The sequence below is a fragment of the Phyllobates terribilis genome, unplaced genomic scaffold (assembly GCF_046119375.1).
Source record: "Phyllobates terribilis strain yellow unplaced genomic scaffold, ASM4611937v1 Scaffold_8__6_contigs__length_399053987, whole genome shotgun sequence".
Lineage (NCBI taxonomy): Eukaryota > Metazoa > Chordata > Amphibia > Anura > Dendrobatidae > Phyllobates > Phyllobates terribilis.
In genome coordinates this window covers 158,601,754-158,627,906 of record NW_027362768.1, presented here as the reverse complement: position 1 = coordinate 158,627,906, position 26,153 = coordinate 158,601,754, and the positions used below count along the sequence as shown (strand labels likewise).

Here is a 26,153-nt window from a genome sequence, read left to right as displayed (position 1 = left end):
ATTTACAGATTTTATTTTTTTTAAATAAAATAAATGAATTTACAAATCTCTTTGAAACGTCAAATGAGAAGCGGAGCTGCAGGCAGCCATATTGTCCGAGCCACTTAAAAAAAACAACCCACAATCCTTAGACTTTACCATCATAGAGAAAAGATGCTCATTTGGTGACACTTTGCAGCTTTTCACCTTAAAGTCAACACAGGAGAAAACAAATTATTTTTTTTTTAAAAAAGTCATCGATCTTTAGCGTCATGGTCAAAGGTGCCGTGTAGGCCCGGCCATCAGGAAAGTGAGTTTAGGCTGAGAGACATCACTTCAAGGGACACGAACATTAAAAAAAAAAAAAAAAAATCCTGATTATACACCTTGTCTCTATTCTGCATCCTGTGGTGTAAAGAATGGAGGGTTGTCTGTATATGCAAATCCACTTTCTTCAACAACCTATACTAGATATATAACTAGACATGGGATCTAGCCTTGGATAATCAAGTTTGTGTATGAAAGTGCAATATATATATATATATATATATTTATATTTATATATACACACACACATACATACACACTGTATTTCCCAGTTTCATTATATCTAAAAAAAAAAATAAAACTGGGAAAAAAATTATATATGTATTATAAATAATAATACGTTGCAGATATATCTGTGACAGACAATAGAACCTCAATCCTCTACACTGAACTCTCTATCCAGAAAACTGAAATGTGTTGCAAAATCTAAACAATTTATATTACAAATCAACTTTTGCAGATTCCTGCACTGCAGATATGAGTAGACCGCCTTTACGTCTCATGTCTGCTATTCAGGAGCCTGATAAAGTGGAATGATGAGCTCCTAGGAGTTCTGATGGTCGATCTAGGTAGATCCAACCTCAGCGAGAAAAAAAAAGGCGTTTACCAGTAAGTGCTGCCGGATCACCTCTACATGGGGCACGGTGTCGTCCCCCAAGGTTGTGCCAGCCTTCTCAGGAGCTGACGCTTGAGATCAGCCTCATCTTCTGCACGTGAGCTCGGGATGACTTGGAGAAGACGCTCTTGACGATCTGCAGGGGAACATTTTTCCCACTTAAATATATTTTATTTAGACAGTTTGGGAGGGAACAGGAGGCTGAGGAGTCTGAGCCCTTCTCCTTCTTCAGCATCCACACATAGGCCATGATGTAACCTGTCATGAAAGCATCAAACCCGGCTCTGTGAGTCCCTGACTCAGATGATGGCGGTGGTGTCAACTTGGTGACGGCTCCATGGTTGTTGGTAGAGTCCTGCAATAATGGGGTGGCCTTGTCTCTCAGAGGTTGGGTGGTCTCAGAACCACCTGGGTGTTGGCACATGTCTGAGGGCACACTCCCTGGGATGATCTTGGCACCATCTTGGTCTTCATCCATTTGACCATCCACATTATTAGTCACAGTAGATTCTGATACCCCCATCTCTCCCTGTTCCGTATCACTAGTTTTATGAGAGACCCCTGGACTTTTCTTACTGGGGGGCTCAGTTTCCATCTCCACAGGTGCCACCACTGCAGTCACTTTCTTTCTCTTCCGTCGTTTTCTCTTTTTTTCCTCTCTACATTTCTCATCCTCCTCGATGATCAGGTCGATATTGTGGGACTGTGGGCACTTTATCCCATTGGGACACCAGCCATAGGCCTTAGAGGAAAAAAATAAATAAATCAGACAAGATAAAGGCATCTTCAGATGTGGCAGATGCACATACATTAGAGGATGGCCACAGGAAGGGCTAGAAATGCACTTTGCTAAGTGTCGTACTGCAGTAGTTTACTAATTAAACATGTATCTGTCCCTCTGATTATATTGGCAAAACCAAACGAGCGCTTAGGAGGTGAGTGGGGACCATATTGGTGACATTATCAATGCATACGATAACATGGGGAAGGGGGGGATTTTGATTTTAGTGTGTTAGAAGTAGTTACACCATCAGTGAGGAGAGGTGGTCGAGACTGGAAGATCCTACAAAAAGAAGCAAAATGGATTTACAGGATGAATAATGTCAAACCAATGGGTTTAAATTGTCAACTTCAATTTGGTTGCTTTCTATGTCAGTCAGTCTCCCCTAAATCGCTGCAGCCCCTCTGCCGCCTCCTTCTCTCATAACAGTTTTCCTACAATCCTTATCTGCTTTAGGATCCATGCAATCATCTATCCACTACTCAGTACCGGTTTTAGCCCACGTTCACATGTTCAGTATTTTACAGCAGTATTTGGAAGCCAAAATCAGGAGTGGAACAATCATAGGGAAAGTATAGTAGAAACGTCACCACTTCTGTATTTATCACCCACTCCTGGTTTTGGCTTACAAATACTGATGTAAAATACTGACCAAATACTGAGCGTGTGAATGTGGGCTTATTTGATATTTTCAGCCTATTAGCCCACTGACCCAGATGGGTGTTGGCAAAGGTGGCATCTTGTGCTCCATCATTATCTAAACAGGGAAATGCATCGTTTGTTTCTTTATCTCAATGTTTTGTTTATTTTAATTTCCACAAATTGATAAACTATAGTGATAAGCAAATACACTACACTGGTGATAGAAGGGATACTGGCCTATGTCATCTATGGGAATACTTTGCTTCTGTTTATGAGTAATTCTGGGGAATAATATGTAAATACCTTCCATTGATATGTAAATTAAAGAGTTCCATAGAGAAAGAGAGTGAGTGTGTACATTAGGCAAATTAACTCCGACATGATATTGCTCATATTTATGGCAAACTGAATATGAGCTTGTCTCTAATGAGACACTTCAGGCCTATGAGTATAAGCTTTTATGTAACACCCCTGCATGTATGGGCAATTTATGGTCCCCTTTATTGCTTCACCTAGGGCCTTCAATAAGGCATTTTTTGGCCTATATAAGGTAATCTGACCATTGATGTTGGTAATGTGATCCGTTATCTATATAAGCCAGTGGTTATCAATTGCATCTATACATATAGGGCTTATTATGGTGAGTGTACATTGAGTAGGGTGCCCACAAGCAGTATTTTTCACCAATCTGGGTACAGCAATCAACTATATTATTTCTACTATTTTATCTTCTGTTTTTCTAGTTTTTTTTTAAATAAGAATTAATATAAGTAATGTTTTATGTAGAGTAATAAGCGAGTAAACTACACAAATAAAAATAGACTGTCGGCCGAACCAGTCAATACCGGCAGATTTCACCAGTCATTTTGGCTCCTAGCCTGAAATGACTGATAAATTAAATCCATGACAGCCGACAATAAAGCATATACAAAAGACAAAAATCATAAGTGATCATTGTTGCGTTGTGCTTGTAAATATAATCAATTTTGCAATTTACTGGTTTTTAAAATTTTCCGCTGTTATTGCGATAAAAATTCTTTTGTTTACAGCTTGTTGCCTTGGAGACAGACCACTGCTGCTAGACCGTAGAAATTGCTCAGTTCTCACAAGCTCTTCTTTATTGTATTCTTCACAGCAGCGCTTACAAGGTGGTCGGTCTCCTAGACAACAAGATGTAAAACAAAAGAAAAGTGTTAATAACTCAAGAACAGCTGCTACTCTAAGGCCATGTGCCCACGTAGGGTTCTTGTAGCGTTTTTGCAGAGTTTCTACGGCCGCGAAAACGCTAGTAAAACCGTCTGCCGTGCAAAGCAATGTGAATTCGGATGTGCTGTGCACATGATGCGCTAATTTGCACGCCGAATTCACATTTCGTTACAAAACGCAGCATGACCATTTCTACCGCGATTACGCTGCAAATTCGCAGCCATCGAGGAACATTGAAACGCAGCAAACCCGCAGGTATATGTGGATTTGCTGTGTTTCAATTAAATTCAATGGCCACAAATTTGTGGCGTAATCGCGGTGCGTGTAGTACCCTGGATGAAGAGGAGACTACAACTCCTCTTCATCCCGGCTACCACGCGGTGAAAAAAAGAAATAAAAAAGTTATACATAAAAAAAACCCTGTATATTCACCTCTCCGGTCTCCTCCCGGCGGCGATCCTCTCTCCTCGGCGTCCCGTGGTGTACTGGCAGGACCTGCGGTGACGTCATTTAGTCAGCTGATGGTCACACGACTGCGGACGTCAGCGGTCAGGTGATGGTCGCGTGACCATTAGCTGACTAAATGACGTCACCGCAGGTCCTGCCAGTACACCACGGGACGCCGAGGAGAGAGGATCGCCGCCGGGAGGAGACCGGAGAGGTGAGTATACAGGTTTTTTTTTTTATTAACGTTTTAATTTTTTTATTTTTTTTTACTATAGATGCAGCATTTTAAGCATCTAAGTTGGTCACACAATATAAATAAATGCCGGTTGCATGGATTTATATTGTGTGACCAACTTGTCAAGCACTTTTCCAAGTGATGCTTAAAATCGCTTGAAAAAAACACATGTAAAAACATTCTCCCTAGCATAAAAAAAAAAAAGCATGTAAATCTGCATGCGTTTTTTTCTGCCAGAGAGGCAAAAACGTTCTGCAACAAATCTGCATCGTGGGCACTAACCCTTAGTAAGCAGTAAATTGCAAAAGAGCTTGTTTTTACAAGAATTACCCGACAATATCCATCTATGAAGGCTGGAATGACCCTTTAAGTTTCTTTCTATTAATGCACTTACGGAAAACCTCTCACAGATGTGAGGAGCGTCAGTGCCAAAATCTGAAGCTACTGGGTCCGGTAGGGAGCACACGCGGTAATCTATATACGCCGACATGGCGGCCGGGTAGTGACAGAACTCTACGTCCAAGTGTCCGCTGCTGGCATCCATCAGTCTGCCATTCTCACGTATACTGGAAGAGAAATGAACAATGAATGACTGAGACCTGCTCTCACTGCTGCGGGTTTGTTACAATGTATCAGTGTAAACGATCCTCTGTTGACTAAAACACAGCAGGACTTCAGCTTTTACCTGCACTGATACACTGTAACAAACCCTCATATCAGTGAGCAGGACAGTTTATTTATTCATGAATGTTTCAATTCACTGACAGCAAGTAGGAATCTGGAAAATAGAGCAACTGACATTATATTCTACTTATAAAATATTACTATAAATCAGAAAACACCCAGATACATCTTCTAAAAAGTGCTCTAAAAAAATGGATTATACTGTAAGAATTCGCTAATATCAGACAGACCATCCTGACTATCAGATTCTGGATTACAGGATCTACCCAGCACTCACCATTTTTTATAAGCGTATTCCAGATATGAAGCCGTGAAGCGAGTCTCAAACTCCGAGGCGTATTTGGTGTCATAGACTCCAGCTGGGAACATTTCCGACAGGTCTGCGATAAAGTTCATCATTTTGTCGGGGAGATGAGCGTAGAAGCACTGATAAAGGAAAGCCAAGTCTATGAGGCCGTTGTGCAGGACGAGCGGCTTCCGGGCCCGGAGAAGCTCCAGGAAGAGAGTGCGGACGCTCTGGAGATGGCGATCGTCATCCTGAACAGAAAGAAAACGAGGCAAAATGTTTATATAGATTGGAGAGCATTTACCTTCAGTCAGTATTCTAATCTAGAAGTACACTGGTATAAAGTGTTACCCTGTCGTTGCCCTTGTAGTAAGGGATCCCCTGGGAATATTGCTTATTGAAGTCAAAGCCGTGCTGGACCAGGAACTGGACGGACTGAGGTTCTATGGTGTAATCCTCCATACACAGCAGGGTCAGATTGTAGATCTGAGACAGGTAGGTGTCCTCCCCCTGTATAGTACAGCAATGGTGTCAACATGCACAACAACAACTGCACCACAATCCTACACAATAGCTGAAATCCTCTGCGCTGCTTCCTCCACCACTAAGTGACTTTCAGTCGGTGACTGCTCACGAGATCAAAACACTTCTCTTTAAAAATACTCTGTGCTGCTGGGCATTCAAGCTCTTATATAATACGAATTAAGACCCAAATTCAATGTGAACTCTGGACCGTTGCCCTCAGTAGACTCTCAAGCCCTAAATTATTAGTCAATTTCATATATTATTTATTTATCTTATTCAGACCCCAAATATAAACTGCAGCACATTTCATTATCTTCAGTGCTCATTTGTATGAAATGGTAAAACATCATCACACTGCTCTCCTAAAATACTCTGTGTTGCTGGGGGATCCTGCTCAATCCCCTACGTAATCCTCAGTATGTGACGTCCCACAAGGTCAGCACACTTGTCCCTTGAAACTCTCTGTAGCGCTGGGAACCCTGTTCATCTCAAGATGTTACTTATAAGATCAGCACTCTTCTCGCCTAAAATACTCTGTGCTGCTGGTGATCCTGTTCTTGTTTGTTTTTTTTTGTTTTCCCTCGGTCTGTAAACTTCCACCAGATCAGCACACTTCTCTCCTGAAACTCTCTGTTGTGCTGGGCACCCTGCTCCTTCCACTATATAACACTCACAAGATCTGCCCACAACTCTCCTATAATACTCTGTGTTGCTGGGAGGATTTACCTTTGCTGGGAGAGTTTTGAAGCAGGCGATCCCCAGGGACAGTATGGATCGTGTCCGTGCAGCCTGGCATATTGCTTTGTACCGCTCCTCAACGCACCTACAAGAAAGCAACACCAAGTTATACTTAACAGACATGCCTTTCACATATATAAGTTTATTTATCCGCACAGACTTGTCCTGCATGGAGATGTCAACAATTCGGAGGCTTTATAAAGAGGAAAATGCCTTCAATCCAATACAGAGCAGTCTGATATTTACTGGAGATTTTTCTGTATTTTACAGAACATCCGCTATCTCAGGGTAAATATCACTTACTGGTTCAGTAAACTTCTTCGGGATCCCAGGCCGCTCAGTTCCTGCAAGAAAGGAAGACAAACACATTGTTACACACCAGGAGACTTTGTTTTAATTTCTCTTTTTTTTTCCAGGAACTCAGCTTGCTGTCATTAGTCATCATTTCCTTCCAAAAGATGAAATTTTGTCCTGCTCTAAGGTTATGTGCACATGTTCAGGATTTGCTTGCAGAAATTTCTGCAAGGTTGTGCACCTCTTGGCAGCAAAAACGCTGCGGAAATTCTGTGCGGTTTTGATACACGTTTTTTTGCCTGCGGATTTGCTATGTGTTTTTTCCAATCCATCATTGTATAGGAAAAACGCAGGCAAAAACGCACAAAGAATGGACATGCTGCTTCTTTTTCCGCACATGAAATTCTGTAAAGAAAAATCCTGATCATGTGCACAGAGCTTGTAAAAGCTCATAGGAAATGCTGGGAAAAAATTTGCAATGCGTTTTTGGGGCCAATTCAGAGTGTATTTACCGCATCAAAAACGCGCCGTGTGCACATAGCCTAAAGTTCTTCAGCTGCTCATACAGTAATCAAGCCTCCCAACTTTGAAAGAAAGGAAAGAACAAGAAATGCAGCATTTTTTTAAGCTAAACCATTCCCCTAATGGCAAGCAGTTCTTCATATGAACCTACACATAAATATTGCTTCTCGTGAAGCCCCTTAGTGTCACCATGCACTACGATACTGCACTCTGTACGATGCTCCCACAGCTCCCATGTGCTGTACACACCACACTATAATCCTCCTGCCAGTAAATTCACCCTCACAAGCTCCGTATCTCTGCCACTGAGCCGCTTCTGCTGTCGAGTCACATAACAGGAGGTCCCTGCATAGCATTCAGCAATTACCCAGACTGAATGGCAGAGCAAGGACTGGCGACTCCATGTTCCACCATTGTATTGTAGGACATGGATACAGTTGAAGTCACGACAAAACCACCGACATCTCGAGGCAGCTCCCAATCAATGACTGTCCCACTGGATAAGACAGATGAGAGGCATGGAGTTATACCCTGCTCTCTATGGAGGGATCAGCTGACCGGTCTAAAACCTCAAGTCTGCAGAGACTCAACGTGACTGCAGACTTCTGAATCCTCACATTGTGAGGATTCTCCGGTCATGTGACCGAATGTGATATACATACTCCTGGCTGCTCTCCGGCTATATAGAGCGGCTTCGCTTGATGCAGGTGTATTAAACAAGACAGAACCATCTAGTCGGATTGTGGCCGGGAGTTTGCATATCGCATACTTAGTCATAAGTGACTGCAGACTTGTGAATCCTCACACTGTGCACTGTGAGGATTCTCCAGTCATGTGACCGTAATGTAATGTGTATCCTGACTCGATGTGGGAAAGGATCAGGCTGTTGAAATTCAACATGCCCAAATCTTTAGTTTTCCAAAGAGATAATCTGTCACCACCAGACGTGTCTGTCAGCTGCTCATCAGTCGTTTTCTGTGAATTCAGGGGCGAATCAGACGACTGTATCCTCAGTTACCATCCTAATTTCACCACCATAACTAAAACGATGGAGTGTGCTGTGGGCTGACGTGTCACTTACAGTGTCCACCGCGATAAATGTAGACGTCTTCAACGCCAGTAACATGGACGGCCAGAGCTCGCCAAAGTTATCATTGTGAACGTCGATCACCGGGATCTTCAGAGTCATCATCTTCACCTGAGAAATACAGAAAAACATTACAAATGAGCACAGGGGGAGGACCAGTGAGGCCAGGGAGGGGGGGCTGCAGCAGGGGGAGGACCAGTGAGGCCAGGGGGGAGCAGGGGAGCGGCTGCAGCAGGGGGGAGGACCAGTGAGGCCAGGGGGGCTGCAGCAGGAGGGGGAATAGTGAGGCCGGGGGGCTGCAGCAGGGGGAGGAATAGTGAGGCCGGGGGGGCTGCAGCAGGGGGAGGAATAGTGAGGCCGGGGGGGCTGCAGCAGGGGGAGGAATAGTGAGGCCGGGGGGGCTGCAGCAGGGGGAGGAATAGTGAGGCCGGGGGACTGCAGCAGGGGGAGGAATAGTGAGGCCGGGGGACTGCAGCAGGGGGAGGAATAGTGAGGCCGGGGGGGCTGCAGCAGGGGGAGGAATAGTGAGGCCGGGGGGGCTGCAGCAGGGGGAGGAGTAGGGAGGCCGGGGGACTGCAGCAGGGGGGGGGGGGGGAAATAGTGAGGCCGGGGGGGCTGCAGCAGGGAGAGGAATAGTGAGACCGGGGGGCTGCAGCAGGGGGAGGAATAGTGAGGCCGGGGAGCTGCAGCAGGGGGAGGAATAGTGAGGCCGGGGAGCTGCAGCAGGGGGAGGAATAGTGAGGCCGGGGGACTGCAGCAGGGGGGGGAATAGTGAGGCCGGGGGGGCTGCAGCAGGGGGAGGAATAGTGAGACCGGGGGGCTGCAGCAGGGGGAGGAATAGTGAGGCCGGGGAGCTGCAGCAGGGGGAGGAATAGTGAGGCCGGGGAGCTGCAGCAGGGGGAGGAATAGTGAGGCCGGGGGACTGCAGCAGGGGGAGGAATAGTGAGGCCGGGGGGCTGCAGCAGGGGGGGGGAATAGTGAGGCCGGGGGGGCTGCAGCAGGAGGAGGAATAGTGAGACCGGGGGGCTGCAGCAGGGGGAGGAATAGTGAGGCCGGGGAGCTGCAGCAGGGGGAGGAATAGTGAGGCCGGGGAGCTGCAGCAGGGGGAGGAATAGTGAGGCCGGGGGGCTGCAGCAGGGGGAGGAGTAGTGAGGCCGGGGGGCTGCAGCAGGGGGAGGAGTAGTAAGGCCGGGGGCTGCAGAGCGTCTCACGGCTCCACGTGTCTCTACACAAGATATAAATACTCGTAAAGATTTATCAATGTCTGAAAGAAAACACCCACCATAAACCTCACATAAAGCTTCAGCTTCCCGACTAACACTGCATCACTTCCGGCGCATGCTAATGACGTAAGATTACGTAGTTCTTGCTGATAAAACTACTGCGCCTCGTTATTGGACGATGAACACATCAGTCATACTTTAGCTCTGCCCTCTGACCTGCCAGGGCCAATCAAGATATAGGAAAGACAGAGAGGGTGTGTCCTTGTGTTTCGGGCAGCGCGGAGATCACAGAGCAGTGAGTAGACCGTTATTACATTGACCGTTCTGTTTTTTGGCGCCTTGTGATGACGTAGAATATATATTTTTAAAAAAAAGCGATAGTAATAGTAATGCTGTGCAGGTAGGAGTCACGTGGTCAGCAGTAGTTGCACGCATCCTGCCACGTGCTTTGCTGTTCTGTGTTTATTAGGGATAAAGTTGATTGAATTGATAGCTCTATATTAGAGATGGCGCTGAGCAGCTTTTTTCCCTTCTGTCCACTTAAACAGTCGCAGGCGTCCATGTTGGAATTCCTGTGAGCATCAGGAATAATTGCTAATCTAGCGCCTGCTGCATCAATGGAGTTTCACTGTAAATAGTAATTTTACAGTGACAGCAGCAATGTAGAGTCAGTGTGACATGCTGGGAGTTGTAGTGCGCCTTCTAGAATAATTACCAGTATGACCAATTATTCCCATCCTCACAGAATGGGCCGATCAGCCACAAAACGTCCCGCAAAGACGAAGCCGACCTCCCCAAGCAAACAGAAGACCAGAGGTGAGATGGCGGAGGAGTGAGAGAGGGGACCACTATGTCAGCGGACAGGGATTCACACTGTGTGTTCTGTCTGCAGAGCCCAAACGCCATCATTCTCCATACCATATATTTACCTCAGAGGAGACGGCCACCCTGAGGAAGGAACTCCTCACCTGGTACGACCGATGCAAGCGAGACCTGCCATGGCGGAGACTGGTACGAGACTGAAGTGCTTTAGTATCCCAACCAGAGCTGCGCTGACTATTCTTATGGTGCAGTCACTGTGTACATACATTACATTACTGATCCTCAGTTACATCCTGTATTATACTTCAGAGCTGCACTCACTATTCTGCTGGTGCAGTCACTGTGTACATACATTACATTACTGATCCTGAGTTACATCCTGTATTATACTCCAGAGCTGCACTCACTATTCTGCTGCTGCAGTCACTGTGTACATACATTACATTACTGATCCTGTACTGATCCTGAGTTACATCCTGTATTATACTGCAGAGCTGCACTCACTATTCTGCTGGTGCAGTCACTATATACATACATTACATTACTTATCCTGTACTGATCCTGAGTTACATCTTGTATTATACTCCAGAGCTGCACTCACTATTCTTCTGGTGCAGTCACTGTGTACATGCATTACATTACTGATCATGTACTGATCCTGAGTTACATCCTGTATTATACTCCAGAGCTGCACTCCCTATTCTGCTGGTACAGTCACTGTGCACATACATTACATTACTGATCCTGAGTTACATCCTGTATTATATTCCAGAGCTGCACTCCCTATTCTGCTGGTACAGTCACTGTGTACATACATTACATTACTGATCCTGTACTGATCCTGAGTTACATCCTGTATTATACTACAGAGCTGCACTCACTATTCTGCTGGTGCAGTCACTATGTACATACATTACATTACTGATCCTGTACTGATCCTGAGTTACATCCTGTATTATACTCCAGAGCTGCACTCACTATTCTGCTGGTGCAGTCACTGTGTACATACATTACACTACTTATCCTGTACTGATCCTCAGTTACATCCTGTATTATACTCCAGAGCTGTACTCGCTATTCTGCTGCTTGTGATTTTCTGTGTAGAGATGTCTGGATGACACTAATAGATGTCTTTTGTGGTTTAGGCCAGTGCAGAAACAGACTTGAACCGCAGAGCATATTCAGGTGATTCCCTGAGATCTGTTGTTTTCTGTTATCAGCTTTTTTAGCCTGTAAGGCAGGTAAGTACAGGCAGAGGCTGACTGTAGGACAGGTAAATGTATGTTTTTGCCTCTTTTATCAGCAATTATTCTCTGGGGAAAAATTAACTTTAGGACAAGTGGATATAATCAATTGCTCTCTGTTATCAGCCATTGTGTTTTGGGAAGGTCCATGGATATTTCCATCATATGTCTCTGATAGCAGCTGCTCATCTTATAACGCTCCGGCACTGTATAATCTCCAGGCTGATCCCGGCCCCTTATACCACGGCCGGTTGTCCGGTTTTCTTGTCCTCTTGTGATGACCCCATGTCCCCCCTCTTCTCAGTTTGGGTGTCGGAGGTGATGCTGCAGCAGACGCAGGTGTCCACAGTCATCGACTACTACACCAGGTGGATGAAGGTGACGGAGAACTGGGGGGAGGGGATTACGGAAACATTTTTTTGTCCCTTAAAGTATCTCTTCCACTAACACTTCTGGGTGTTTGTCCTGCAGACGTGGCCGACGGTTCAGGATCTGGCGATGGCATCACTGGAGGTAGGTGACCGGGGCCGTCTGTGTGTTACATTGTATCAGTACACCAGGTGCGATGCTCTGCAGGATCCTACGTCCAATGATTTCACAGCCCAATGCAATCTACAGAAGGTTTACCTTTTATCTTTGTACTTTTTATCATTTTCCTTTCCCATCTGTAATTCTATACGGCCATTCCTTATTCCGCACAGGTTGTCACCCAGCTTTCCCAGGCTTCTGAAGGGCAGAACTAGAATGTATGCAGAAGTTCAGATCTGCCATTCAGGACTCCAGGAAAGCAAGATGAGGACACATGACAGAAGAGGACGACTTCTACTTACTAAAGATTTTATGGGAATAGGAAATGCTCTAACTAGTTACTTACTCCCCACCAGGAGGTGAATCAAAAGTGGTCGGGTCTGGGGTATTACTCCCGAGGACGGCGGCTGCATGAAGGAGCTCAGAAGGTTTGTGGAAGGCGTCCATACTACTTATTCCCATCTCCAAGATCATATCCTAATATGTAGTAGGTGTAGTAATAATAGTCTTACCAAGCACCTCCTCAGAAATGTAGTATAGTTCTTCTGATTAGCTATGTCTCTTACCTTATGTGCAGGGCAGTGCAGTAGCTAAGGTATCCACGGTTATGACCACTAGCAACTAACTGTCACTATGTGTATGGTCGTAACCATGGATACCTAAGCTACTGCAATGTCCTGCACATAAGATAAGTGACATAGCTAATCAGAAGAACTATACTACATTTCTGTATTTGCTAATACTATTATTATTATTACACATACTACATATTGGGATAGGATCTTGGAGATGGGAATACCCCTTCTAAACTTATTTTAAAAAAAATAAGTGAGTTGAATGGTTTGGTCCATATTCGATCACGCCTTGGCTTCTTCTACCTCCAGGTTGTGCGGGAGTTTGGGGGTCGGATGCCTCGGACTGCGGAAGACTTACAGAAGCTGCTGCCAGGGGTGGGCAGGTACACCGCCGGGGCAGTGGCTTCTATCTCCTATGGGCAGGTAAGCCCCAGCCGCCACAGCACAGGGGACTCCGGCTCATGGCCTCCCCAGAACAACCGGCCTAGTCTTTCTATTTTTCCTTTCCCCAGGTTACTGGCGTCGTAGATGGAAACGTCATCCGAGTTCTCTGCCGCCTCCGCTGCATTGGAGCCGATTTTACCTCCCCAGCCGTCACCGATTCTCTTTGGTGAGTTCTGCAGCATTAAACAAAACTTCTGCCACTTTCTAATAGTCCAACTTCATCATTATTTTCAAGACCTCCGATTGCTGTCAGTAGACAGAATTAAGCCTTTGCTCACATTCAGAAGCTCGAATCCAAAGTCTTTTAGAAAGTTGGAGAACTTTTCTTTGAATGGGGCCAATAATGTAGAGGGAGAATAACACTTATTAATGTTTTATACTCCTAAGGAATTTGGCGAATAATCTTGTTGATACCGATCGGCCGGGAGATTTTAACCAGGCGATGATGGAGCTGGGAGCAATGGTCTGCACACCAAAAAAAGCATTGTGCAGTGAATGTCCAGTACAGAGCCATTGCAGGGCGTACAGGAAGGTGAGATGGATCGTCTTCAGTCATTGTCCCTGCATCACATGTACATCCCGAGTTCAAGAACACCATTGAAGGCTGTTCCCTTTTATGTTAGAATGGTCTCTTGCAATAAGCAAATCATAGTGTGTGCTAATGGGATCCCAAATGATCTGCGGTAATCTAGAAAGACCTTGGTGAAAAGTGTTCAGTTTTCCTGCAGTGCCGCGTCTCCGAGAGGGACGAGACTCCTGCAGCCACAATGTCCTGAACATTTTGTGTAATTAGGACTTTTATACCAGACAATGCCATTGGTATCCTGCATTATGTCTTGTAGGTGGAGCTGGATTCTGCATCCTCCCGCAATAATCTCGTGAACAGAAGAGCTAACACTCACACCGGCCTCATCTCCGACATTGAGGAGTGTGGTGAGTGTGGAGAAATTACAGGTTCTTTTAATACTTTGCCTTATGTAGCGGTCCTGAATACGGCATCTGATGGAGCAAAATGGGAATTTTTTCCTTTATGCAGTTTGCAAAAATGTGCCCCCATAGGAGTGCGTAAATCCATGAGGCTGGGTACAGGCCTGTGGTTTAGTTGTTGGGTGACACCAGGAATCGCTTGTACCTTTTATACCAGTGGTTTCCAACCTGTGGCTCTTCAGCTACTGCAAAACCAAGAAACTGGGAGTTGTAGTATTGCAATCGCTGCAGAGCCACAAGATGGCGCCACTGACTTATACACCAATAATAACTAGTGATCTGTGACTGACCCATTGTAACAGATCTGTTCCTCTGCAGCAGTCACCTCCTGTCCACTCTGTATACAGCCCAGTGATCAGTGGGACCGCAGCCTCGGAGTGGCCAACTACCCCCGCAAATCTACAAAGAAGCCATCAAGAGAAGAGCAAACTGTGACGTGTGTGTGGGAGCGACCCGGAGAACTGGGGGACGCGGAATATTTACTGGTTCAGAGACCCCAGAAAGGTGATGGATTGTGATTCTCTGCTTTGTACAATGTCTCAGCACTCGCACTGACCGCCGTATCCTGTGCAGGGCTCCTGGCTGGGATGTGGGAGTTTCCTAGCATGCTGTCAGAGAAGACGCTCACTGAGAAGGAACGGGAGGATATTCTGTGCGGCCGTCTCCAGGAGCTGAGCAGCTGTGAGGTTTCTGTAAAGGATCTGCAGCTTGTCGGGGAGGTAAGAAGGACATTAACCATGGGGTGCTGCTTGGAAACAATGCAGAAAAATTATTATGGTAAAACTTTTTAAATAAATTTTTACCAAAGTTTTCCTATAAGGCCCCGTTCACACGTTCAGTATTTGTAAGCCAACGCCAGAATCTGGTGAAAAATGGTGACGTGTTTCTATTATACTTTCCGCTCTTGATTTTGGCTTACAAATATTGATGTAAAATACTGAACGTGTGAACATGGCCTAAAAAGCAGCCCCATTTGTAGGGTGACATATACAGGTCCAGTATCACATGATCAGGAGAGGACTGTAATAGTCAGTTCTTCTCCCTGGCAGGTCATCCACATCTTCTCCCATATCAACCAGACGTACCTGGTCTACTTCTTACACAGTGTTTCTGCGAAGGTTCAGGATGCGGAGGGTTCAGCAATGCGCTGGGTCACCAGGACACAATTTATGGAGTCCGCCGTCCCTACCGCCATGAAAAAGGTATATTCTGGAAATTTCTGCCTTCTAGTAATCCAATTGGTACATGTGGTGGTCTTCAACACTCACATCTAGTTCAGACTTGTATTGGGTTTCCTGTGATCTGAGAATAGATCTGGGGATCAAATAGCCCCTTCACTGAGCCGAGCCTGGATATTGCAGCGCTGATAGAGGTGGAACTAAAACCCCAGGACTTTCAAAGTAGCCATATATATAAATGGAGAATAAAAAATAATTAAAACTGCAAAAACAGTAATAGAAATTGCTAAAAAACTGTAGTGTAGTTAAAGGATAGCTCCATCATTATTACTAGGACATGCCATCACATAATAAATGCTCTGGGACCCCACTGATCCTCAGATTGAAGGGGCCGCAGCGCTACTTCTGTGCTATACAACTTCTCCCGGAGCGCTGTGCCGAAACTGAGAAGGGGACCTATCAATGAATCTGTACTGCAGCCCATTCATTATCAAGTTTGGCAGATGTCAGACCCCAGTGATGGCATGACCTGGCTAAGCGCTCCCGTGACGTGTGCATCTCTGGCAATGTTGCACAACATTTTAAAGATTCGCCAAATTTATAGAAGAGGCAAGTGCTTCTTAATGGATTTGATGCATCCTTCTCCAGCACTGCCTTTTATTAAGACTGATGTTCAAAATGTCAGTCCTAATGAGTCGGGGCCAGAATTCTTCAGAACTGGAATGAGTTGGTTAATAATCAATAAGTATTAGTCAACGCGTTTCGAAGTTACAAACTTTTTTATCAAGACAAACCACAGCCAGAATTCTGCTATGGCTGCTCTATTATATTCTATTTTTCTTTTTTTTTCAATTCAGCTTCTGAAATAACTGATAACAGGGAGCAATAGATTGTGTTAGCTGCACCATAATTAGAGCTCTGACGGCCTGCAGGCTTAGTGTCACATTGTCACTTCTGCCTTTCCAGATTCTGAAGTTCTGCGAGAGTCACAAGTTACTGAGCGGTGGAGCGGAGCCGGTGAGTGGACGCACACCTCGTGTTACTGCATCTTTTTTTATTTTTTTTTTATTAACAGACTTTTATTCTTCATCTTTCAGTCTAGAAAAAGGAAGAAGGACATAAGTGACATCCAACTACCCGCTGGGAAAGCCAAGATGGACAGCAAGCAGAGGTCTATACAGAGCTTCTTCAAAGCTGCTGTCAAGAAATGATCCTGGATGTTTCAAGTCTGCAACTTTCTAACAGACTGTGGCTCACATGTACTGTCAGACGATCCTGACAATATTAGCGAGTTCAACCAACCTTAGTCTAATATCCATGCGTTGCTTGCTGTCAGTGAATTGACTTTATTGTTTAAATGAAGAGTCACATCAGTCCTTTCCTTGTCCTGCTCACATGGGAGAACCTGTCACTGTCTCCTCCTTGTTTGTCACACTGTATCATTGGGAGAAAAAGTTATTGCCCCGACATGTGGGTTATTGCCATCACTGATGATTGTTCACACTGGATACAATTGTAGAAAATCTTAGCAGTAAGGAGGAATACAACAGGACCGGATGTTTAGCCTAAGAATGTTTCCATTTACTGACAGCAAGAGATCTTGTAAACTATGAAGAATTGAAATCTGGTTTATTGTGAAATTGCAGATCAAGGATGAAGCATTTTTATAGAAGGCTGGACCATGGCAATTGTCCGTGTGTCCTCCTTCTGCAGGATCAATGACACTCCTGTTTTATAGAGGCTACACGTCTAGGGGGGCACAAAGATTTGTGCTGTGAGCTGCATGAGCCCCCCTGGTCCTACGATAAAAACATGAAACAACAATGAATCCTCCAATAGTTCTGCGCTGACGTCTACGTACGTTATATTGCACATCGGAGCAGGCGACGGCTGCACCTTCAACCCCTGCAGAGGCCTAATGATGCCTTGTATCGGTTTTATATGTTATACAGCTTATATTTTATATTAAATCACAGACTTGTATTCTAACCCATTTTACATAAGCTAAATCAGTAATCTGGACCCAGTGTACAGAATACTTTTTTATACATTTTCTAAGGAATAAAACTTTTAGTAATATTGCATGGTCTGATTTTTCTGCCTGATGATAGTCAATTTAGGTTATAGTCAGGATTTCATTATAATTTTTTTCCCCAATTTTGATCATGTTTAATTTTTATATAACTATGTTTTAAAAAAAAAAAATACTGTATATATAGGCGTTATCAGTCATTGTACAGGAGGAGGCTGAGGTGAGCTGTGACATCACCTATTGTGAATGGTGGGGCCTGTAATATCAGTGATTGTACAGGAGGGGGGTGATAACACAGGATCCACCATTCACAATAGGTGATGTCACAGCTCACCCCCTCCTCCTGTACAATGACTGATAACACCTCTATATAGTACATAACACAGGATCCTTCTTTTCCCAATAGATAATGTATATATAGTAGATATCATCAGTCATTGTAAAGGAGGAGGAGGTGAGCTGTGATATCACGTATTGTGAATGGTGGATCCTGTGTTATCAGTCATTGTACAGGAGGAGGAGGTGAGCTGTGACATCATCTATTGTGAATATACTGAATATAGGTGTCGATGTACATTCTTTTTAAGACCTTTAACATAAATCCTGCTTTGTGCATATGGACATTTTGTGAAGCCTCATTCCCTTCAAGAAAAGATAAACCTACAACATTTATAGAATAATATTTATTAGACACCATTTTATTGGTGATAATCACAGAGCTGGAACATTACACAAATAAGTTAATCTGTGACTTGTAGTTCTTCAGTGTTGGCTGCTTTTTCTCTCTGCTCCATTAAGACATGGCTCTGATTAGTGAGTCCAGCGCCGGTCCATCAATCTCTTGTTTCGTCTCCCTCTGGCCTCAGTGCCGTCCTACATCCTGCGATATAATATGGGGCACGTGCCAGGTATCACTGGGTCATTGCCCCTTCCTGCGCTTTTTGGCCCAAGTCATGCATCATATCTTGCATAGAGCGCCACAATGCACGAATATTTCCCTCCCCGAACCCCCGCGCCCCCCTGCGCTCTATCAGCTCCAGGTAGAACGAGTCCTTGGCAAACAAGGGTTCAGCAAAAACCTGTAAAAGGATTTTCTGGATATGATCTTTATCTTGGAATTCAGTGGAAGAATCCAGCAAAATCCCAAACTGTGAGAGTCGTTGGGGGGTGAACCCTGCTCGGAAGATCTCTGCTTTCTTCTGGGGGTCATTATAATAAGCCGGCGGCTGCCCGGCAAAGAGGACCCCACTATCAGTCAGTGCTGCCGCAGCTTGGAAGATGTCCGGTGTCAGGAGGCCGACATGCTGGATCCCACCTTCGTTATGGTGTCGGAGAAACTGGTCGATTTGATTGATCCCTTGTTGGGGTAAAGATTCCGCCATCACAATCTTACCCACTTTCGCCCGCCCCGAGCATTCGATAGAGGTCAGACGGAGCCCGATTTGGGGACCACTGATCTCAAACCCCTGGCTCGGGATTTCTCCTTCTCTGAGAGGAAAGTGTTGGAATCCAAGACACTCTCTGTACCACTCGATCACTTGTGGCGTGGCCCCCCGTGGACAGGCATAAGTCACATGATCTATTCGTGAGACATTTGCCGGAGAACCATCGGCGGCATATTCTTTCTCGAGAGGTTGAAAGCCTGGAAGGAAAGTGGCCGAACACCGGGTGCGGTCAATAAGAGTGTGTCTGATGTCCCCGAGGATGGACTTGACCACACAGTAGGACACGGGGCCGGCGTCGCTGTGAAGCTGGGTGGGGGGCACCAACAAGCTGCAGCCTTTGCTGACCAGTCGTTGGCACAACCCTGGCACATCTTCCACCTCGTAGCTGACATTGCAGGCCGTGTCTGGAGATGGCGAGGGCACCGGAGAATCGTAGAGAAGGGCAGAGCTCTCGGACGTCTCGTTGACGATGAATACGACTTTTCCATTTCTTAAAGCTACTTGACAAGGAGCGACTCCGTCCAGACCGCGAGCGGCGAAGGGTCTAAATCTGTACTTGGTCACCAGGTCGGTGATGATCCGCTGGGGGTTGGAGACTTGGAGAGTGATGTGACTGAGACGGGTCAGCGGGGAGCTCATGGTGCAGGGAGGAGGCTATCGGCTGAAACACAACGGAATGAGATGAAACTTCACGTCTGGATGAGAATTATACACACGTCCTAATAGATGGCAGGCATTGCAAGAAAGATCTTAAAGGGCGACTGTTGGTCTATAAACTAAGCACATGGCCTGGGAGGGGACAAATCCGCTACAGAAATCGCACGTCTGTGTTCTAATCGCTGCCTCCAAGCTGCACAAAATGAAGTCTAATCAAATATGCTAATTAGAATGACTGGTGCATCCTGGGTGTGGCCGAGACGCTCAGGGTAATAATCCGCTCACTGATCGGTGTATCCTGGGTGTGGCCGAGAGGCTCAGGATAATAATCCGCTCACTGATCGGTGCATCCTGGGCGTGGCCAAGAGGCTCAGGATAATAATCCGCTCACTGATCGGTGCATCCTGGGCGTGGCCAAGAGGCTCAGGGTAATAATCCGCTCACTGATCGGTGCATCCTGGGCGTGGCCAAGAGGCTCAGGATAATAATCCGCTCACTGATCAGTGCATCCTGGGTGTGGCCGAGAGGCTCAGGGTAATAATCCGCTCACTGATCGGTGCATCCTGGGTGTGGCCAAGAGGCTCAGGATAATAATCCGCTCACTGATCAGTGCATCCTGGGTGTGGCCGAGAGGCTCAGGGTAATAATCCGCTCACTGATCGGTGCATCCTGGGTGTGGCCGAGAGGCTCAGGATAATAATCCGCTCACTGATCAGTGCATCCTGGGTGTGGCCGAGAGGCTCAGGATAATAATCCGCTCACTGATCGGTGCATCCTGGGCGTGGCCAAGAGGCTCAGGATAATAATCCGCTCACTGATCAGTGCATCCTGGGTGTGGCCGAGAGGCTCGGGGTAATAATCCGCTCACTGATCAGTGCATCCTGGGTGTGGCCGAGAGGCTGAGGGTAATAATCCGCTCACTGATCGGTGCATCCTGGGTGTGGCCGAGAGGCTCAGGATAATAATCCGCTCACTGATCAGTGCATCCTGGGTGTGGCCGAGAGGCTCAGGATAATAATCCGCTCACTGATCGGTGCATCCTGGGCGTGGCCAAGAGGCTCAGGATAATAATCCGCTCACTGATCAGTGCATCCTGGGTGTGGCCGAGAGGCTCGGGGTAATAATCCGCTCACTGATCGGTGCATCCTGTGCATGGCTGAGAGGCTCAGGGTAATAATCCGCTCACTGATCAGTGCATCCTGGGTGTGGCCGAGAGGCTCAGGGTAATAATCCGCTCACTGATCGGTGCATCCTGGGTGTGGCCGAGAGGCTCAGGATAATAATCCGCTCACTGATCAGTGCATCCTGGGTGTGGCCGAGAGGCTCAGGATAATAATCCGCTCACTGATCGGTGCATCCTGGGCGTGGCCAAGAGGCTCAGGATAATAATCCGCTCACTGATCAGTGCATCCTGGGTGTGGCCGAGAGGCTCGGGGTAATAATCCGCTCACTGATCAGTGCATCCTGGGTGTGGCCGAGAGGCTCAGGGTAATAATCCGCTCACTGATCGGTGCATCCTGGGTGTGGCCGAGAGGCTCAGGATAATAATCCGCTCACTGATCAGTGCATCCTGGGTGTGGCCGAGAGGCTCAGGATAATAATCCGCTCACTGATCGGTGCATCCTGGGCGTGGCCAAGAGGCTCAGGATAATAATCCGCTCACTGATCAGTGCATCCTGGGTGTGGCCGAGAGGCTCGGGGTAATAATCCGCTCACTGATCGGTGCATCCTGTGCATGGCTGAGAGGCTCAGGGTAATAATCCGCTCACTGATCGGTGTATCCTGGGTGTGGCCGAGAGGCTCAGGGTAATAATCCGCTCACTGATCGGTGTATCCTGGGTGTGGCCGAGAGGCTCAGGGTAATAATCCGCTCACTGAACGGTGCATCCTGGGTGTGTCCAAGAAGCTCAGGATATTAATCCGATCACTGAACGGTGCATCCTGGGTGTGGCCAAGAAGCTCAGGATATTAATCCGATCACTGAACGGTGCATCCTGGGTGTGGCTAAGAGGCTCGGTGCACTGTTCCGCCCACTGGTTTTGCATATCCCTGCCTCCCTCACTGGTGATTGACAGCACTGGCTTGCCTAAGCTTTCTCTGCAAACAGCCCTCACTCTGGGCAAATCAGTGCTGTCAATCACTAGTGAGGGAGGCGGGGACATGCAAAACCAGTGGGCGGAACAGTGCACTGAGCCTCTCGGCCACACCCAGGATGCTCTGATCAGTGAGCGAATTGATGCACTGAGGCTCTTGGCCACACCCAGGATGCACCGATCAATGAGAGGATTGATGGCCTGAGCCTCTTGGCCATAGGCAGGATGCAGTGATCAGTGAGCAGATTGATACCCTGAGCCTCTCAGCCACACCCAGGATGCACCCATCAGTGAGCAGATTGATGTCCTGATCCTCCTGGCCAAGTGAAGAGGGCACTGAACACCCTAATTAGCATATCAAATGATGACATTAATGATTATTCATGATTAAACTTCAGTTTCTGCAGAAAGGAGGCAGTGAATAGATCACTAATGGTGTGATTTCTTTTTTTTATAGGGCCTATAACCTCTACAAGGCTGTGTGCTTATTTTATATTGTCAGTTTGGACTGACACACTCCGTTTAAAGGGAATGTATCATTAGACATCATCGCGTACTCGCCGGCATCGAGCACCAGGATGTCAGTCTAGAAGTGGAGCTGCTCCTGCAGAGGATCCTATGAGAGGTAAGTATGAAAACCTTTTTTTTTTTTTTTAAATATAATTAATTAATTATAATGAACTCGGAGTAGGTGGGTGGGGAGAGCATATGATGAACTCTGAGTGGAGGGTGGGGAGAGTACATGAACTGGGAGAGCATATGATGAACTGGGAGTGAGGAGAGCTAATGATGAATTAGGAGTGGAGCGGGGGGGGGAGCAAATAACGATTGGGGGTGGGGAGAGCAAATAATGAATTGAGGATGGGGGAGAGCAAATAATGATGAATTGAGGGTGGGGGTGGGGAGAGCACATGATAATGAATTGAGGGTGGGGGACAACAAATGATGATGAATTGGGGGTGGGGGGAGAGTAAATGATAATGAAGTGGGTGTCGGAAAGAGAGAGGACATGACAAAATGAATTGAGGTGGAGGGGGCATGTAAATCTAATGAAGAGGGGGTGTTGAGGATGACGGAGTGTGACTGGTAATAAATTGGGGGAAAGAGTACAGGTTCTAATTAATTTGTATATTTATTGGGTGGGGAAAGTGGATATTTACAGTTAGTAGGGGCACACTGGTGGATTACAACTTATATTTGGAATGGTGGGTTGCATAATAAATAATTATATATTAATGGTGGGTGCACGTCTGTATTCAGCTGTGTAGTGTATAAGTTGGGGAATGTGCTCTAGATAACTGTGTTATTTTATGCAGAGACGAGTCTTGGCTGGAAGAAGTGATGGAGGTCTGCGCAGGATGAAGGAGAAAAGCGAAGATGAAGGACTCCAAATAGAGACGTCACTGGTGTGTCTGTGTTATCTGTACACTGACACTATACACTGTATACTATGTACAGAGTTCCTGTGTATAATGTCACTGGTGATCCCTGTATTAACTGTACACTATATACAGAGCTCCTGTGTATAATGTCACTGGTGATCCCTGTATAACCTGTACACTATACACTATATACAAAGCTCCTGTGTATAATGTCACTGGTGATCACAGTATTACCTGTTCACTGACACTATATACAGAACGCCTGTGTATAATATCACTAGTGATCACTGTATTACCTGTACACTATATACTATGTACAGCGCTCCTGTGTATAATGTCACTGGTGATCACTGTATTACCTGTACTATATACTATATACAGCGCTCCTGTGTATAATGTCACGGAGATCCCTGTATTACCTGTACACTGACACTATATACAGAGCTCCTGTGTATAATGTCACTGGTGATCACTGTATTACCTGTACACTATATACTATATACAGTGCTCCTGTGTTTAATGTCACGGTGATCCCTGTATTACCTGTGCATTGACACTATATACAGAGCTCCTGTGTATAATGTCATCGATGATCACTGTATTACCTGTACGCTATACACTATATACAGAGCTCCTGTGTATAATGTCACTGGTGATCGCTGTATTACCTATACACTATATACAGAGCTCCTGTGTATGTCACTGGTGATCACTGTATTACCTATACACTATATACAGAGCTCCTGTGTATAATGTCACTGGTGATCGCTGTATTGCCTGTATGCTACACTATATACAGAGTTCCAGTGCATAATGTCACTGGTGATCCCTGTATTACCTGTACACTATATACAGAGCTCCTGTGTATAATGTCACTGGTGATCACTGTATTACCTGTACACTATATACTATATACAGTGCTCCTGTGTATAATGCCACGGTGATCCCTGTATTGCCTGTACAATGACACTATATACAGAGCTCCTGTGTATAATGTCACTGGTGATTGCTGTATTGCCTGTATGCTACACTATATACAGAGCTCCTGTGTATAATGTCACTGGTGATCACTGTGTTACCTGTACACTGACACTATATACAGAACGCCTGTGTATAATGTCACTAGTGATCACTGTATTACCTGTACACTGACACTATATACAGCGCTCCTGTGTATAATGTCACTGGTGATCACTGTATTACCTGTACACTATATACTATTTACAGTGCTCCTGTGTATAATGGTACGGTGATCCCTGTATTACCTGTACATTGACACTATATACAGAACGCCTGTGTATAATGTCACTAGTGATCCCTGTATTACCTGTACACTGACACTATACACAGAGCTCCTGTTTATAATGTCACTGGTGATCACTGTATTACCTGTACACTGACACTATACACTGTATACTATCTATAGAGCTGCTGTGCATAATGGCACTTATGGTAATATTAGTATTGTATTTTTTTATTAATGATCAGTATTGTAATATTCGGTCACTATGTGGTTGTAATATGTTCTCCAGTCATGGAGTGGCAGTATTTGTTCCTTGTATGTAGTAGTATTCGGTCACTATGTGGTGGTAATATGTGATCTAGTCCTGGTGTGGTGGTATTTGTTCCTTGTATGTAGTATTATTCGGTCACTATGTGGTGGTAATATTCGGTCCAGTGATGGTGTGACGATATTTGTCCCTTGTATGTGGTAATATTCGGTCACTATGTGGTGGTAATATGTGGTCTGGCCATGATGTGACAGTATTTGTCCCTTGTATGTGATATTATTGGTCAAATTAAAAAATGTATGTGACACATTCCCTTAAAGAAAAATAAAGAAAAATATACCTAAAAAGAGTATTGGATATTATAAGAAATGTTTAATAGGTTAGAGTAGAGTAGGGCCCGGCCAGAAGAGTCTCCTTGTCGAGGTGGCAGCTTAAAAATCTTTTGGGCAAAACAAAAGCTGCTGGTTATGTATGTGATATGGTTCAATGGGAACTGTTAATGCGTGATTGGTGAGGACGTGGTGCAGAAGTGGAGTTTTTCCAAGCGTGGGCGGTGGGACTGTGGAAGGTTCGAGGGGTGGGGGTGGAGCTGGGGTGGAGCCTGGACGGAGTCTCAAGGGGGCCTGAAAATTTTGCCAATATGGGGCCCTGAAATTCCTGGTAGCCTCCCTGCACACATGTAAATAGTTTGGGGGTGTGAAATCCTGATGACAGATTCAATTGAAACATTTTGAATCATTTAGCTTTTACAGCCTCTTTGTTTCTTTGCAGATTTAACGTTGATGTAATCTGTGGTCATAAATCAGAAAGCAGCTCGGAAAAAGAGAGATAAAAGAGTTACAAAGCTCCCATCAAGAGGAGCTCACTGAAAGATTCTCAGTTAACCCATTCTGCAATCGGCAATAGAAGACAAATGGTGCAAACTGTTTAAATTAAACCTAATTACAAAAATGATTTTTAGCCAAAAACACATGCGTTACAGTAAGAAATAAAATCCTTTTAACCTATTGTGGTGGAAAAAGTGACAAGTACACCCCTTGTAGAGCAGTCGTGCCCCCCATTCTGTGCTCACCTTACTGCTGGGGCACATGGATCCTCTCCATTCATTCGCTCTCATGTCACCCTTGAGTTCTCCCAGTAATGCCTTGAAGGTGGACTGTACCATTTCACCAACAGGAAGGGGGGAGGAGAACATCTTGTAACTCTACCAGCATTCTTGTGAGTGATCACGCTGGCTGTGTGAGGTGTAGTAATGTCAGTAATACATGCCGGGGCTAATGACAAATTAATGGGGGCATCTGTACCAATGATTAACCCCCACAAACCTGAATATAATAGGGCAAGTCCAAGTTCTAGTCCATCAGAAGTGTCTGGTTCCCTCATTTACATGTGTGACTATCTCTTTAAGGCTGGGGCTCCACACTGTCACGCCCAACGTCACAAGTATCACAATTCTTTTGTCATTTTAATCTTTCTGTAAATAAAACTTAATCTTTTGCAAATTGAAAAGTTTTTGCAACTTTCTAATAAACTTTGTGCTTCATTTCCTCGCTATTTTCAAGATATCTGCTTATCTTTAATCAACAAAAAATAATTTAAAGGGACCTTCTACCACTTTGATATTGATGACCTATCCCTGGTATACTATAGGTCATCAGTAGTA

The 26,153-nt window shown here is 45.5% G+C and overlaps 3 protein-coding genes across 8 annotated transcripts; 1 reads left to right on the top strand and 2 right to left on the bottom strand.

Moving 5' to 3' along the window:
* Positions 1–67: 67 nt before the first annotated feature.
* Positions 68–9,732, bottom strand: TOE1 (target of EGR1, exonuclease). The gene is made up of 8 exons (XM_073642645.1): positions 9,652–9,732; positions 8,364–8,480; positions 6,770–6,810; positions 6,455–6,551; positions 5,555–5,713; positions 5,195–5,454; positions 4,628–4,799; positions 68–1,664 (listed from the first exon to the last, which is right to left on the bottom strand). Exons 1-8 carry the CDS (start codon positions 9,652–9,654, stop codon positions 981–983), a joined length of 1,533 nt encoding a protein of 510 aa, XP_073498746.1. The 5' UTR covers positions 9,655–9,732; the 3' UTR covers positions 68–980.
* Positions 9,733–9,787: 55 nt separating this feature from the next.
* Positions 9,788–17,678, top strand: MUTYH (mutY DNA glycosylase). Of its 6 annotated transcripts, none has more exons than XM_073643590.1 (16): positions 9,788–9,887; positions 10,338–10,408; positions 10,485–10,603; positions 11,560–11,599; positions 11,963–12,036; positions 12,130–12,171; positions 12,543–12,614; positions 13,071–13,184; positions 13,274–13,371; positions 13,593–13,737; positions 14,048–14,138; positions 14,511–14,696; positions 14,766–14,911; positions 15,242–15,394; positions 16,337–16,387; positions 16,468–17,672. In XM_073643590.1, exons 2-16 carry the CDS (start codon positions 10,339–10,341, stop codon positions 16,579–16,581), a joined length of 1,515 nt encoding a protein of 504 aa, XP_073499691.1. In that variant the 5' UTR covers positions 9,788–9,887; position 10,338; the 3' UTR covers positions 16,582–17,672. The 6 variants fall into 6 exon arrangements, with proteins under 6 accessions (XP_073499691.1, XP_073499690.1, XP_073499689.1 ...); XM_073643589.1 differs by having other exon boundaries at positions 9,875–9,992; positions 16,468–17,673; XM_073643588.1 differs by lacking the exon at positions 9,788–9,887 and having other exon boundaries at positions 10,023–10,408; positions 14,514–14,696; positions 16,468–17,678.
* A 446-nt stretch (positions 17,679–18,124) lies between these two features.
* On the bottom strand, positions 18,125–25,653 carry HPDL (4-hydroxyphenylpyruvate dioxygenase like). The gene is made up of 2 exons (XM_073642644.1): positions 25,563–25,653; positions 18,125–19,508 (listed from the first exon to the last, which is right to left on the bottom strand). The coding sequence occupies exon 2, from the start codon at positions 19,484–19,486 to the stop codon at positions 18,314–18,316; it is 1,173 nt and encodes a 390-aa protein (XP_073498745.1). The 5' UTR covers positions 19,487–19,508; positions 25,563–25,653; the 3' UTR covers positions 18,125–18,313.
* Between the last annotated feature and the right edge of the window lie 500 nt (positions 25,654–26,153).